This window comes from Sciurus carolinensis, chromosome 10 (assembly GCF_902686445.1).
Source record: "Sciurus carolinensis chromosome 10, mSciCar1.2, whole genome shotgun sequence".
NCBI lineage: Eukaryota > Metazoa > Chordata > Mammalia > Rodentia > Sciuridae > Sciurus > Sciurus carolinensis.
Genome location: NC_062222.1, coordinates 20,258,032 through 20,274,549, shown reverse-complemented (window position 1 = coordinate 20,274,549; position 16,518 = coordinate 20,258,032). Strand labels below are relative to the sequence as shown.

General features: G+C 41.5%; 1 protein-coding gene across 1 annotated transcript in view; it reads left to right on the top strand.

Annotated features, from left to right (window-relative positions):
* The first annotated feature begins 242 nt into the window (after positions 1-242).
* The window catches only part of Frem3 (FRAS1 related extracellular matrix 3), a 60,308-nt gene continuing 44,032 nt past the window's right edge, over positions 243-16,518 (top strand). The window contains 3 exon segments of the mRNA XM_047567519.1: positions 243-1,293; positions 1,296-5,432; positions 6,878-6,967. Coding sequence (XP_047423475.1) covers positions 243-1,293; positions 1,296-5,432; positions 6,878-6,967 — 5,278 coding nt within the window.

Genomic DNA, 16,518 nt, shown 5'->3' with positions numbered 1-16,518 from the left:
GCCAGGTCTCCCGCGCTGGGGAATAGCTGGGCGGGCCCTGGCGCCAGCAGAGTGGAGACTTGGGACCCCCTCTGCTACCTGCCGCAGCTGAAGGGCAGCCGCTGGCTCTCGCTGGATCCGCGCATCCGCTCCTGACCTGACAGCAGCCATCCCCTCCGTCTCCCGCGCCTGCTGCTAAGCGGAGCCCCTCTTTGGATAGGGCACTCTCCAGGCATCCGAAAGCCAAGGTCTCATCTCAGGTTATGGCTGGAGATTCCTGGACCCCCTCTGGGACGCCCCCGCAGCTTGTCGTGGCGCTCTCCTGCCTGCTCCTGAGTTGTAGCGCGCTGCAGGGACTGGTACCCTCTCCGGAGAATGAGCCAGAGACGCAACCGGTGTTCTACCTGCCTGCCTGGGGAGCACTTGATGGCAGCAGCCAGGGGAGCCCCAGCGTCTTGATTGCCAACCCTGGGCTCCGGGTGCCCCTGGGCCGCTCCCTTTGGCTCGACCCACACCGGGACCTGGAGATTCGAGTGCAGCCGGGAGACCGATGCGAGGTAACGGTGCTGGACGTCCTGCCGCGGTTCCAAGGCTCGCTCTCCCCTCGCCGCTTCCCCTGTGCCTTTGGGGCTCGCCAGGTCCAGTACACGCACTTCGGCTCGCGCAGCCCCCGACGCGCCCGGGTGCGGCTGCAGCTGCGCTACGACGCCGGGACTTACGCGCTGGTGCTGCCCTTCACGCTGGCGGTGGACGTGGTTTTCTCCCAGCTGGAGCTGGTGACGCGCAACAGGCCTTTGACGGTGTTCACATTGCGGGGACAGAGCCGTGCCATTGATAGGACAGTGCTGGACTTTGCCTCCTCCAAGTCAGGAGTCGCGGCCACCCGTAGGTGCCGGCTCACCCCTCTTCCTCACCGGGATGACCCATGGCCGAGGTACGGGTGCTTGGTGGATGCCTCGGGGGATCCCCTCCCCAGGGCCAGGCCCGTAGACTGTGAGGCGTTTGTGGGAGCTGGAGTGCGCTACCAGCACACCCCCACCACCTCCTCGCCCAACCGGGACTATGTGCCCATGATGGTGGAGCTGCTAGGGCGAGAAGACCCAGATGCTGGCTCAGTGAAGGTGCTGGCCCGCGAGCACTTCCACCTGCTAGTGAGAATCCAGAAGGGAGCCAAGAACAGGGCGCCCAGGCCCAGCTTAGTGGCCCTGATGATGGCGGAAGTTGATCAGTTGGTGTTAACCGCCCTAACACCAGAAGCACTGGCAGCCGAGGACATTGAGTCAGACCCCGATGACCTGGTCTTCAACATCCTCAATGCCCCCACAGTCCCCCCGGGCACCCGAACCAGCAGGGCTATGTGGTCAACACTGACGACCCCCTGGGACTTCCAGTCTCCTCCTTCACTCAGCAGGAGCTGCGGGAGCTAAAAATTGCCTATCAGCCCCCTACGGAGAGCTCTGATGGGGACCGGATCTTCCAGCTGGAACTGGAAGTAGAGGACGAAGAGGGTGCTACCTCAGACCCCTTTGCCTTCATTGTAGTAGTGAAGTCCATGAATGCCCTGGCCCCCGTGATTAGCTGTAACAGAGGATTACTGCTTTTTGAAGGTCAGTCAAAGCCGCTGTCCAGTACCCACAACCTTCAGATAAGTGACGGAGATAACCTGGAAAGGGTGAAATTGGCTGCAGTCAGAGGCTTGAGACATGGACATCTGGTGGTACTTGGGGTACCTGCAGAGAGCAAGTATTTCACACCAGTGGACCTGGCAATGGGGCGAGTGGTGTACCAGCATGATGGTAGCGACACCTACAGTGACAACATAATCTTCCGCGTGGAGGATGGGCACCATCAGGTAGAATTCCTCTTCCCCCTCACCATCATACCTGTGGATGATGAACCACCAGTGGTCAGTGCCAACACAGGACTCTCACTGACCAAAGGGCAGGTGGTCCAAATCTCCCCCTTTGTCCTGAGTGCCAAGGATATTGATTCTGAGGACTCAACCATCCACTTTGTGCTGGAAGACCAACCTCTGGAGGGAAAAGAGAAAGAATGGGATCTAGCCTCTGGCTCCTCAAGTCAGTACCTTGGGGAGATGCTGCTGCAACAGGCTGAACCACCTATGACCCCTCTAGATGACTGGTACTATGTGAAAGAAGAAGGACTTTATGAGAAGGTTGTGACTGAGTGGCTTCAGAAAGACATAACAGAAGGGAAACTCTTCTTCCGCCATCTTGGACCACACAGCCCTCAATCTGCAATGGTACAACTGCCTTTCCATGTGCAGGATGACCATGACCCACCCAATCTATCCAAGCAGTACTTCTTCACCATAAATATCCTGCCAATGGATATACGGAGTCCAGAACTGTATCCAGGAACTACCTTGGAAATGACTGTACAAGAATATCAGCTCACTTACTTTCAGAAGAAATTCCTCCAATACATTGACCAGAACTCAGATGACCGAAAACTTTGGTACACCCTACTGACACTCCCAACCGACACAGATAGCAACCGCCAAGTCCAGGCTGGCGAAATTGTGCTCACGGATTCACCAGACACTCCCATCATGCACTTCACCCAGGCCCAGGTGAATCACCACAAGATTGCTTACCAGCCCCCACAGGAGAAGCTGGGTATTGCACCAAGGGTTGTGCAGTTTGCCTACCAGGTGGAAGATGCTGCAGGCAATAGTGTACCAGGCACATTCACATTACTCCTGCAGCCTTTGGACAAGCAGCCTCCAGAAGTCACCAACAGAGGCTTTGCTATCTTAGAGGGAGACAGCTTTATCCTTAGCAGTAATGAGCTGGATGTTACAGATCCTGACACAGATATTGACCAAATTTTCTTCACATTAGTCTGGGGTCCCCAACATGGACTCTTGAAGTACTTTAAAAAATGTATGGTCCCAGGGAACTCTTTCGTGAGAGCTGATATTATTAATGGGAGTGTCTCTTACCAGCATATGCAAGACTGGAGTACCAGTGATATCATCCATCTGGAGGTAAGTGACGGGGTACACAGTGTACCCATCACTGTCCAGATTTCTGTACGTCCCACTGTAGCTAACAAAAGTCCCAGCATCTCTATCCCAGGTAGTCCATTTTTAGATATTTCCATCAACGTACTGGAGAATAAAGCCACAGAAATCACCTTGGGTGTTATTGATGGCAGAAAGGACATGAACAACTCAATGCTGTCTTTCATTGTGGAGAATGGTCCCAAATTAGGCATCATTCTGATGAATGGTTTGCCCACAGAACAGTTCACCCTAGAGAACCTCATCAGTGGGGCAGTGGCCTATGTCCACACTGGAGGTGAAGTTGGTTTCCAAAAGCAGCTTGATGTCTTCAGCCTCGTCCTCTCCAAAGATTCTTATCGCTGGTCAGTGGGGGACAGCATCATTGAGAGGGTGCAGGTTCAAGTGACTGTGCTTCCAGTGGACAATGTGGCCCCCAAGGTCTTGGTAGGGGAGTCCTTCATTGTCTATGAAGGTGAGAAGTTCCCCTTAACCTTGCAACATCTCAAGATTGCAGATGTGGACACTCCCCAGGATGAAATCCTGTGCACAATAATTGGTCAGCCAGCCTCTGGTTACCTGGAAAACATTGCACCAGCTCCTGGTTCAGAAGTGTCACGGGTTGGTAGCCCCATCAGTGCCTTCTCCATCAGGGATGTTCAAGTGGGGCATATCAATTATGTACAGAGTATCCACAAAGGGGTCGAGCCACAGGCAGACAAATTCACCTTGTATTGCTCTGATGGCATCAACTTCTCCCCGAAAGTCTTCCTCCCTGTAATCATCCTACCTACCAATGACGAGCAGCCTGAAATTTTTGCCCAAGAGTTCGTGGTGTTAGAGGGGATGAGCTTGGTCATAGACACCCTGCTGCTCAATGGAGCAGATGCTGACCTGCCACCAAATGAACTCCACTTTCAACTCACAGCCCTCCCTCGGCATGGACGAATCATACAGCAGCTGACCACAGGCAACCAGCCCATCCACAGCTTCACCTTACAGGAGATCCAGGAGGCCTCCACCATTGTGTATGAGCATGATGACTCAGAGACCACAGAGGACAGCTTTGAGGTCTGGCTGAGTGATGGCAAGCACACCACCCACAAGAGGGTCCCCATTGTGGTGATCCTGGTGAATGATGAAACCCCACAACTGACCATCAACAAGGGGCTGGGAATAGAGATTGGACACTCTAAGATCATCACAAATCAGGTCCTCAAGGTCACAGATCTTGACTCAGATGATAAGAGTCTCAGTTTCGTCCTCCATTCTGGACCGCAGCAAGGACTTCTACAGCGACTAAGAAGGCCCAGAGGAGAAGTGAGGAACAACCTCACTCTGGGGATGAACTTTACCCAGGATGAAATTAACAGAGGCCTCATCTGTTACACCCACACAGGCCAAGAAGGGGTTGTTGATCTTTTCAAGTTTGATGTGACTGATGGGGTTAACCTTCTGATAGACCGCTACTTCTATGTCACCATTGGCAGCTTAAATGGGGTCTTCCCTGAGGTGGTCAACAAAGGCGTCACTTTAGGGGAAGGGAGCAGAGTGACCCTTACCACTGAACTGCTCAACACCAGTGACATCCACAGTCCTGGTGAACAGCTTCACTTTAGCATCACAGTGGCTCCTCGCCTGGGTCACTTGGAAAGCTCTGACCATCCCAGGAAGCCCATCGTCTCTTTCACTCAGCTGCAATTGACTGGAAGCAAAATATCTTATGTTCACACTTCAGTTGATGGGCTAAAGATGGATGGTTTTGAGTTGAGAGTGACTGATGGACACAGCCCTGTGTTCAGAACCTTCAGGATCTTCATCACGGAGCTGGACAGTAAGAAACCTATCTTGACCATCTATAAACTAACACTCCAGAGAGGAGAGAGCAAACTGATCACGCCTTTTGAGTTGACAGTGGAAGACAAGGATACCCCAGATGATCTTATTCTTTTTACCATCATCCAGGTTCCCACCCATGGCAAGATCTTGTATAATGGTAGCCGTCCTGTGACCACGTTCACCAAGCAAGACCTGAACGAGAATCTGATTAGCTACTGTCACGATGGCAGTGTGACCCCTGAAGACAGTTTCTCCTTGACTGTGACGGATGGCACTCACACTGACTTCTATGTCTTCCCAGATACTGCCCTAGAGACACACAAACCCCAGGTAATGAGGATTCAGATAAGCTCCAGAAACAACAGTCAGTTTGCCACTGCACCGCAGATTGCCATAAACAGGGGTGCCTCGGCCTTGAAGCACCTTCACACCGGACACATGGGCTTCCTCCTTACCAACAAGTCTCTAAAGGCAGAAGATCAGGGCAGTCCCCACAGACTCCTAAAATATAAAGTCACCAAAGGACCAAAGAATGGCTTCCTCAGCAACACTGGCCTTGGAGACAAGAGCACTCGCATATTTACACAAGGTTAGTCACATTCTTCCCTGACGCCTCTGTCTCCCTCCTGTGCCTCAGATCTCTCTGGGTAAAACTGTTCTGACCTCAGCTCGTTGGCAGTAAGTCTCTGGTTCTAATAAAACACAGTGGAATGCAAAATTATTCTGAAAACAAAAAAAGCCAACAAGTTCTTTTTTAGCTATTTCATCTCAATGTCCATTTAACAGGAACCCATAGATAGTAATAAAGTTTGTAATTGTACCTTAAAACTATAAAACACAGGAGGAAGCATCAACTTCTGAAATATTGTAAGATAAAGCTGCCTTCATTTCAATAATATCAGTTTGGTTTTGAATTGTAAAAAGACATATCTAGAAATCCTTTGCATGGTTTATTAATAAGTTTAGATTTTTTTTTGTTTGATATCTGGAGTTTGGAAATAAATTATTATACTGCATTTTTAATACACTAAATGTAATTTTTGCATCTAAAAAACAAAGAATAGAATGAAGTTTGCCTAGATGTGTGAGGGCCTGTATTTAAAGATGATTTTTTTAAGTTTTGGTGTTAATACTTATGGTGCACTAGAAGCAGGGCCTCTGCTTTTTCAGGTGATATGACACCTGGTGTCTTTTGAATATTCTTTGCATTGTCCTGCATCTTCCTTAGGTACCTCTGTGCATAAAGATGCATAAAATTTCCCAAGTACAATACATGTAGACCTGCATTCAATCTGGGTAGAATTTATGGAGTGTATTTAAAAAACTGGTTACATCTGCAGAATTATTTCTAAAACCAGTGAAATCATGTATGGTTCCCTAAGAATTGTTCTCATAAATAAATTTCCCCTAAAAGAAAATTATCCTTGAAATACAAATAATTGCCAATATGAAAAGTACAACTCTAGATTCAAGGAAAAAATTCTTTAAAATGCAAGAGAGGGGCTGGGGTTGTGTCTCAGTGGTAGAGCACTCGCCTAGCATGCGTGAGGCACTGGGTTTGATTCTCAGTACCACATAAAAATAAATAAGTAAAATAAAGGTATGTGTCCACCTTAAAAAAATGCAAGAGACTCGACAATAGGAAAAAATCATGATTTTAATATCATTGCCTTTTTTCTTTGGAAGTAGCTGTTACTCTTATTTCAATTCATTTTGACAAATAGTTAATGCATATCCACCATTATTTTCATGCTGAAAGCGTAAAACCCAACGGACCTGACTTTCCATTGAACCAGTATGCTATACAGCATGTACAACTAGAATATTCTCCTTTTTGGACTTATGCCAAAGAATAAGCACATAAGCAATAAGCTCTTTAAAAAAATTCTAAAGCTGTGTTTTGTCATGTGATTTGTGTTCATTTCACTTATTTCATTATGATATCTCCATGCCCTGCTGAACCACTGAAGTTGTTAAAATCCCTCTTTGCTATGGTGCCGCGTGATTTAGTGTGATATTTGCTCTGTCTTCAAGCTGACATTGATGAGATGCAGATCTACTACATCTTGAATGAAGGCAGCAGGGCCACAGAGGACATCTTCTACTTCTCTGTTGAAGACAATGGTAAGTCAACAGTAAAACCTTAAAAGGGACCCATCATGAATTCAAAATCAATGCAAAATTGGGGAAAAAAAAACCCTACATCATTTATATAGGCAACACAGCCAACACTGTTACACATCATACCAACAAATGAATTATTTTGGTTTTGTTTGTCATCCTGTGCCCAGTGATTCTTGGTAAATCAATGTTTCCAAGGAGAAAGCAATGATGAATTTGATGAAGGAAATGTGAAGAATATTGTCTGGTAGCTGAGCTGGATTATGTGGGACATCCTAAAGGCAACTGCATCCTATCCTCAGGGGATTCTGAGAAACAGCTAGTGGTTTCTATCATTCTGAAACAAATTAGAAAATCTACCTTTAGATTTCCTTAGGATTTCAGCTGCAGAACTGAATCTTAGGGCTTCCTGATCTTAGACTCGTAATCTTCTTAGATGGGATAAAAAATGTATTTATTGGCATAGAGAAAAATATGCCGAAAAGCTGTTTCTGCTGCACCTTCTCTGTCCACTGTATCTCTTCAAACTCACATAATGGGCAGCAACTCGTTAACAAAAAGTTCTTTCGTTTAACAGCTAGGGATAGGATAATTATGTAGTCAGAAGAAAAGTCATTTTTCAGTATGACAGGATAACAGCAGAAATTATGCCCTTGTCCTTACCATTCAGTAACCTCTTTCAGTCTAAATCATTACTCATTCCCCACCAGCAAGTAACAAGTGTTTTCTGCCTAAATCGTGTATAATCAGTCAAGGACTGATTTATTGCAAAGCAGCCTTATGTGAGAGGCCAGATGGTATGCTGCATTTGAATCCTAATTTGCTCCATGTGACCTTCAATGAGCTACTTTGACCCCCTTGTCATTCATTCCCCATCTATAAGAAGGTGGTCTTCATGCCTAATTCAAGGGACTCACTAAGAGGATTAAGTGAGATAATATTATTAATGGCACAAAGCAGATGTTCATCAGTAGCCACCTTCTCCTTTTCTGATGAGATCAACCTCTGTGCCCTGGAAACCCCATCCCTGCTCTCCGTCTACTCACTTAAACTTGAAAATAAATCTTTTCCCCCTTTCCCCAATTTCCCCCAATTTCTTAAGAATCAGAGTTCTAAAATGATTAATTTATGCTCTTTAAAATGATTCAAAAGGAATTATTAGAATATTTTTATTGTGAATATTTTTCTTTCTGTTTTGAGGATGACACCTTCAGTAATTCTGACACTGCTTTCTGGGCAGTGCCAGGAGCAAGACTTATCTGTTATATCATGATGTGAATTTTGTAGAGCTACAATTTTTTTTGAGTACTTTCTATGAGGCTGATTGTGTGTGTGTGTGTGTGTGTGTGTATTTAAATACTTTTAATCCATACTACATTGTGATGTAAATTGGAATCCTATTTTCATATAAAGACACTGAGGTTGAATAAGTTCTCTGAAGACATACAAGGAATAAGCAAGGGAACTGGAATCAAATCCAGGTCTTGCCAGTTTCGAAGCCAGGACTCTTCATTATGAATGCTACAATACCTTTGTTTCAGGAGACTCAGAGAACATGCCAAAGGCAGCAAATTTCTAACCCAACAAAGAAGCACTTCATAAATTAAAATGGTAAGAATGATCAAGAGCGGACTCGAAAATATTTGAGGATCCATCTGTTAAGAGTTGGTCTTAAAACACATGTGCACAACCTCGAGCTAATTAAATATGTGTGCATTTATTCAGGGGATTTTTAAATTCCCTCTTAATGCCACACACTGAACTAAGATCCATGTCTACCAGTGATGAACATTTTTTTTGGGGGGGTGCTGGGGATCGAACCCAGGACCTTGTGCTTGCAAGGCAAGCACTCTACCAACCGAGCTATCTCCCCAGCCCCATGATGGACATTCTTGAAACAGCTTCATCAACTGATAAAAGACTCCCTTTAAATATTTTTTATCTGATATTTTCAAATGTTTATGAATCCATCTCTTAACAGTAACCAACTTAATCTTTTTTTCTTTTAAGATATTCTCACTTTTAGAAGATTCCATAAATGGAATATTTACTGAAAATGACAATTTGATCTAATAAAAATTTTCTTTCTTGAAAGTACATAGCACCAACAGAAGGTACTATTCCAGTCATTTAAACTATTTTGGCTGAACAGACTTCTGGGGCTGAATTTTCACAATTAGACAGAAGTAGAATGTGGTGGTGTTATTGTTGTTGTTTGCAGTACCAGTATTCAAACTCTTGAGAGGTTATAAACTTACTCCAGAACTGTGCATCAGGTTTATGTCTCTGGTGACCTCAGGGATCTTAGGGGCAAGAGGACCCTAGAACTGCAATTTTACCAACACCCCAAGCTTGATACTCCAAAGGCTTCCCATTCATGGGCCCTGAAGCCAGGCATTAAAATCCCAGCTTCACCCCACAGTAGTTGCTTAGCTTTGAGAAAATGTCCGTGCTTAGTGGTCTGTGAACTGGAAGCCACGCTCTCCATAGAATTATCCTAAGGGTTTTGTTGGTTTCCCATTGCTACAGTATAATGAGGTATCACAAACGTAGTGACTTAGAACAACAAAATCTGTCTTCTTTCTGATCTGGAGAGAGGAAAGCAAAATGGCTCTTGCTGTACTAAAACCAAGGTTTGGGCGAGGCTGCATTTCTATGTGGAGGTTTTAGGGAAGGACCCTTTCCTTGCCCTTTCCAGCCTCTGGAGGCTGCGCCCTACTCTATCCTCAGGGTCAGCTTGCTCGTGGGACGTGACTCCGGAACCCACTCACCTGCCTCTTTCACTTTTATGTAGACCTTTGTGAGTCCATTAGGCCCATTCTGATAATCCAGAGTAATTCCCCATCTTGAGATCTTTTAATCGCATCTACAAAGTCCTTCTTGGTACGTAATGTAACATTCACAGATTCCAGGGATTATGATGTGGATAGTTTTAGGAGCACATTTTTCTGCCTACCACAAGTGCTGAAGGAATCAACACACATAGGACACTTAGAAGAGTGTTCAGTGCATAGCAATCACTCAATAAATACCATCTTCAGCATTTTCAGCTGGGTTCTGTAATATAAGGACTAGCATGAATAAATTGCTCAAAGAACTTGCGTTCTCTCCTTTCCTCACACATGCTGGGAACATAACTATCCTCATTTAGGGAGTTTAGCAATTTAAATGGAAGATTCTGCCAATGTGACTATTTGTAGGTTCCATCAATTTGTGTCATTTTAAGTAATCCAGACTCAGGCTATTTTATTATAAATTCTTGGTCTTCTTTTTAACTTTGGAGGCAAATTTCATTATGTTCAAGGTTACCAGGAAAGCCACATGCAGAACAGGCAATACTTCTTAGACTTCTAAAGCTCTGAACTGTACCAATTCAATCTACTGTCAGGTTCATTGATCTTCTTCTCCCTTGGTCATCACGGTTACAGATTTGGATTCAAATTTTGCCTATCCATACTATACATACACCAAATGGGTCTTTTCCACTTATGATATATTATCTTAAACTTGCATAGCACTTAGTATTTCTATAAAGTGTTTTACAGTGTTCCCTTAGTTTTATCCCATTTGATCCCTTACCATAGACTGTGAGATAGAGATATGAGTTTTTATCTCAAATTTTAAAATGAAGAAATGGGCTTAAGGAATTAAATGATACATATAAAGGAATGTTCTAAAGGGACCAAGTAAATTCTTTTTAATAAACTTTAGTAAATAGTTAAATACATGTAAGATAATTTTAATTTTTGATGTACTATGGATATTTAACTTTCTTCATAAGACTTGAAACAGATCGTTTAATTTTCTCTTAAATCATTCAGTGTCTAAAGTCCATTCAATTAATGCTATGCATTTTGATATTTGAATCTGACCTGATACTTACCTCATAGTCCATAAGAATTCTAATTTTCTGTTTAGATTTTAAAAAGTATGAAAATAGAGTAATAAGACCTAAAGAATGATAGAATTGACCATAAATCCAGTGAGTATGCCCACGCAGTTAAATGTCACACTTATTTATAATTTTAAACTCTCTAGAACACATCAGAGAATTCAAGAGCATGACAAAAATGTCTCTCAATAATCAAACTATCAGATCCGTGTTCTAACATTTTCACACTCATCCCAAAGAAGCCCTACCTTGGATTCTGTCTGCATTTCCCAAATAGTTCTAATTTTAAATAAAAAATAGTGATAGAAAAAGGATATAAGTTCTATTGGCCAAATTATATTGTGTGCATGTATAAATATGTAACAAATTCCATCATTATGTGCAACTATAATGCACCAATTTAAAAATGTGGGAAATTATTTTAAAAAGAAAAGAAAAATATAAGTTTAAAACAAAGAGTTCTGGAATGCAGAAGAGATAAATACAAATGAGCAGATAAAGAATTGAAATGCATTAGAATCCAAGAAGACAGTGTAACTAGCAGCAGGACAAAGTGCTCAATGTATTTCCCCAGCTCCTTTTAACATGGGGAAAGGTGTAACTTTATTAAGACCCCAAAACATTCTTTGGGCCTTTGAAGATGATGTCATAGTAAATCTACGTGTGCAAATGTGGAGAGAGGTTCTCAGCACGTTGTTAAATGAAGAAAATCAAGTAGAAAGCAGTGGGTAAAGATGTAAGGAGATTACATGAAAGTGCACATATACATATATGCTTAGAAAAATGTCGATAGCATCTGTAGCAAGAGATTAAAATTGATTTACAATGGTAACAATGGATTATAAGTTGTTTTTATTTCTTTTTACTTTTTTAAAAAATCTTCTTGTGTAAATGCTTTACAAAAAAAGCAATTTCCACTTAAGAAAAAGGAGTGCTCAAATACCTCACAACCAACTTGGTTCAATAATATTGATTAATATGACTAACCACATTATCCTGACTTGTATGTACCTCAGAAATGTCTCCCATTAATAATGTAATGGATTCAATCACCTAAACAAAGGCAAATCAGGATAGATTCTTCTCAGGCAGGAGGAAATCAACAATTATGCTTGTTGCTGACCCTTTCCTTCATAAAATAAAACATGGGGTTCTATTTTCTCTAGAATTTATTTTTTTAAACATGTAATTCCACGTATCAAAATAGTCAGCTTCAGCAACTGGTAACCTAAGAAAGTGCTGGTACAAGGAAAAAAAATCTCATTTCTAAAAGTCATTAATGGAAAGAGAAAACACTTTTGAAAGAAAAGAGAAATATTGTGAATGATGTCTGTTAATATTCTTTATTAGTTAATCAGTATATACTATGCTTAGATTGCCTTGTTATGTTGTCTTCTGTCTTTTGTCTTCTAGTGCCTAAAATCCTGACTACCAAATACATCAATTTATAAAACATGCTGCTACTTGAAAACAGTTTATTACTTGAAAAACTCAAATTTATTCTTATTTTCATTATGTAGGCAGACTCTTAAATAACCACTTCAGGGATAAATTTAAAATTAAACTTTGCAGCTGCAAGATTAAGTCCTAAATTCCATGTGCATATACATGTGCCATGTAAATAATTATAAATAAATAGATAAATAAATAAATGAGTGTATACACACATTTGCATGTGTATATTAACAGATGAGGCATATCCATAAATACAGTTCTTTAGGAAAGAGAAAAAAATGGACTGGTTTGGAATGGATAGTTAACATCTGTCTGTCTTCTTGAAAATAAGATAAGATACTGTCAAATTCAGGCTCAGCACTTCCTGAACACTTACCTCAGATATTATCTCAGATGTTATACCTTACTTCTCATGACATGAGTGTTATCCCCCACCTTAGAGAGAGAGAAACCAAATATTGATGAGGTTGAGTGAAATGGTTATTATTCGTGTTATTGGCACTTAATCTAGGAAGGAACATGAAAGGATAAGAAAATTTAAAAATCCTAATTCTTCTGAAATTAGGTCAATATTTAAAGTATCCTTAAATGTGTTGATCTACTATTAGCTCAAAAGGGGCATGCTTCTCTGGAAATCAAAAGATGACTTAAAGCAAAAACTCTAGGCAGGTTGACGTTTGTATATAGTACATGCATAAAGTCAAGTCCTTAGGTAACTTTTTTTTTTTTTCAACAAACTGAACTGGGAAAGTAATTGGGTACATTCACTAGTGTTACATAAAACTTCCCATGAAATCAATTAAGAATATGAGAGAATTCACCATCATGCACCCCGGTCCCTACATAGTCAGTTTTTCTGTTTCATTAGACTCTCAGCCTTACACCCATTTTCTTTTTAGAAAAATTGAAGCCATTGCTGAGTTCTTGCCTCTCAGTAGGCGAGTCACAGGGATGACTGAATGACGCCACTTCCAGGTCTCCAGTTGGTGTGGAAGACTCATCCCAGCCTCGATGGTCTGACATCACTGGAAATAGTGTTTTTAAGGGGAAAACCATCTGCACATTACACTGCAGCTAAGCTTCCAATAAGTCCAGCTGCCAGGCATCTTGCTTATCCTTCTCAATCAAGACAGACTCACTGGATTGTCCCCATGCATGCTAATGATTCAGGCTCTTTTGAAGTAATTTATTAAAAGTTGGAATGAATATACATGTATCCATCTACATATTTTCCCTTGGCCTGTATTTATGAGAAAGTAGTAGAGAAATTAAAGATGTGTAAGATGCACAGAGTGGATATCAAGCCCTGGTCTCATCAGCAGCAGACAATAGAGTAAGATAGGCATGATGCACAACTAGGGCTCACCTGGTCAGGTTTCCAGAGGCCTATGCACTGGCAATATTGCAAAAGAAGAAAGCCAGTCACAGAGTAGGGTCAACCTCTTGAGGAAGCCCAAGACAGTGTTAAGGGAAGGCATGGCCTGATCAAGTGGTCAAGGACACAGTGCTTGGTTAATTAGGCTTGTTATTAGATAGTGCATACAAGTAGTTGCTTTTGCTTTTGACAATTGTTTGGAAAGTGTATACAAGCGTGGACTGTTGCTCTGTGTAGCACAAGCAGTGGGCAGTAGGAGACTGACCTCTAGAGCTTTTTTTTTTTTTTTTTTTTTACTTTTATACCAGAGATTTAACCCAGGGGTGCTTAACCACTGAGCCTCATACCCAGTTCTTTTTTATATTTTATTTAGAGACAGGGTCTTGCTGAGTTGCTTAGGGCCTTAATTGTTGAGGTTGGCCTCATACTCATGATCCTCCTGCCTGAGCCTCCCAAGCTGCTTCCTTTGCTTTCAATTTCTTTGGTCTGGCTTGTAGAATTAGTCCTGTGTGCTCATTACATTCATCCTGTTCCCTTGGTTCTTTGTTCTCTTTCCTGCGGCATGCTTCACTTGTGACTTTTTTACCTTCCTAATGCCTACTTTGGTCTTATTTTCCATTCTTCAGAATAGTTGTTAGAAAATATAAAATCCCTTGATGTATTTATTTAAAATATCTCTATAAAGGTAAAAATATCTCTTAGAGCAGTCTCCACATAATATTTAAACCACTTTTATTGTATCTAGCCACAATGATCCTAATAAATATACTGAGAAAGATATGTGATTTTATTATTTCTAGAAGTAAAAAGTCTCTGAAACAGAATGATTTGTCATGATATTTGCTTTTTAAAAGCTAAGTATATCAGAAAACTCTACCAAAAAAGAAATCCTATAAAGGGAAGGAAATTGAATTCCCTTTGAGACTGGTCATGTGAAATGTTCATTCTCACAATGAGTTTCCAGGAGCTAGACCTCCTCTCTGATGATCCGGGAAGGCGCTAAGCTACCCCGGGACAGGCACTTTGTAGTGCTGGCTACATTACAACTGGAAGCAGCCTGGCATGGGACAGCTAACTGAGTTACTCAACCAAAAAAGTTATGACATTGAAAATGGCCCATGGTCTCTGAATATGTGCCAGTTGGCAAGAAATCAGGAGAAAAGAAAATGAGTTTCTTAAGATGATGACTTTTTAGTCTTTTTAAGTGACTGGATGGAGGTACAGAGGAGTTAAATGATTATTTGAGGGAAGGCTGTAATAGAGTTTCCCATTTCTTTGTTTAAAGGTTTGACTTAATAGCAATATTAAATATGTGAGTGCCTCCCAACAGCAGAGTGTCAGTTTCCAAAATTATTTATGCCACAGAATTACAGAGAGTAAAGGCAAATCAGTTTCCTGCTAAGTATTTATTTTCAGTACAGTCTGAAATCTGAATTCAGTACGGTCTGAATATCTTAATCCAAGAGATCTGCAGATAGAATTGAGGGAGTTGGTGAATCCAAATGAAATAAAAACTGGTTTATTAACCTCCATATAAAATGCAGCCTTTCTCCCAATTACATAGAAACATAGGTGACAAATGATCACACTACTAGAAGCACCATTGACTTTGCAACTAGTAGAAATATCAAACTATAGCCACCACGGAGATGCCAAAAATATCCATTCTCTTCATCATTACTTTGAAATGTTGGTAGTAATTCCATCATAAATTTCAATCATAAATTTCTTTTTTGAAAGCTTTGAGATAAAATTCAAATACCATACCATTTGTCTATTTAAGGTGTACAATTCTGTATTTTTAGAATATTAAGTCATTCAATTGTTTCATTGGTGGTAATTCTATGTAACATAAATTTTCCCATTTCAACCATTTTTATACAATGCATGTAACCATCTGTGTGTATTTCTTTTCAAAACTTTTCATCACCGCAAACAGAAATTCTGTAACGATTGAATAGTATAATTCCTGTGCTGGGGATGTAGCCTAGCATGTGTGTTGCCCTGGGTTCCACCCCCTGCACCACAAAATGAACACAAACAAAAACAGTAACTCCCTGCTCCTTCTCCCCTGGTAACCTCTAATGTATTTCATGTCTCTATAAATTTTTCTCCCTAGACACATATACAAATAGACTCATTGCAACATGTGTCCTTTTCTATCTGACTGAGTTTACTTTGCAGAGTGTCTTCAAGGTTTTCTCCTTTGTAGCGTGTATCAGTACTTCATTCCTTTCTGAGGTTAAACAACAGTCCTTCTTGTGTGGATACTACATTGTGTTGATCCATTCACCCGCTGCTGGACGCATGTCATTTCCACCTTTTTGGCTATTGTGAATGATGTTACAATGCACCTTTGTGTACAAATATCTTCAAGTCCTTGCATCCGGTTCCTTTGGGACCATACCTAAGAATGGAATTGCTGGTTCTCATTTGGTAATTCTGTTTAGCTTTTGGATTACTTGCTAAACTGTTTTTCATGACAGTGGCAGAAATTTCTTTTTAAATATTCTGATAATTGTATTATTAATGTCTTTTATGCATAATGTGACTTTCCCAGGCTGCCAAAGGGTTCCATGGCACAAAAAAGGTCAAGAACCTCTGCATATTAGTTCCCCTTTCATCTAAGTTAAAATAATTTAAATCTGAAAAATTCTGGCAGTATTTAGAGTCTGAAATTTAAAGGGGCAATCATAAATATAGTAATTTGGCTTAATCTTAAAAGTTCAGAATAGATAAGCTATACTAATGACTGAAGTTAAAAATCCTCTTGGAATAAAATTTTCTGGTTTGATAACATAAGAAACATCTTTACCAACAGATATACATTGA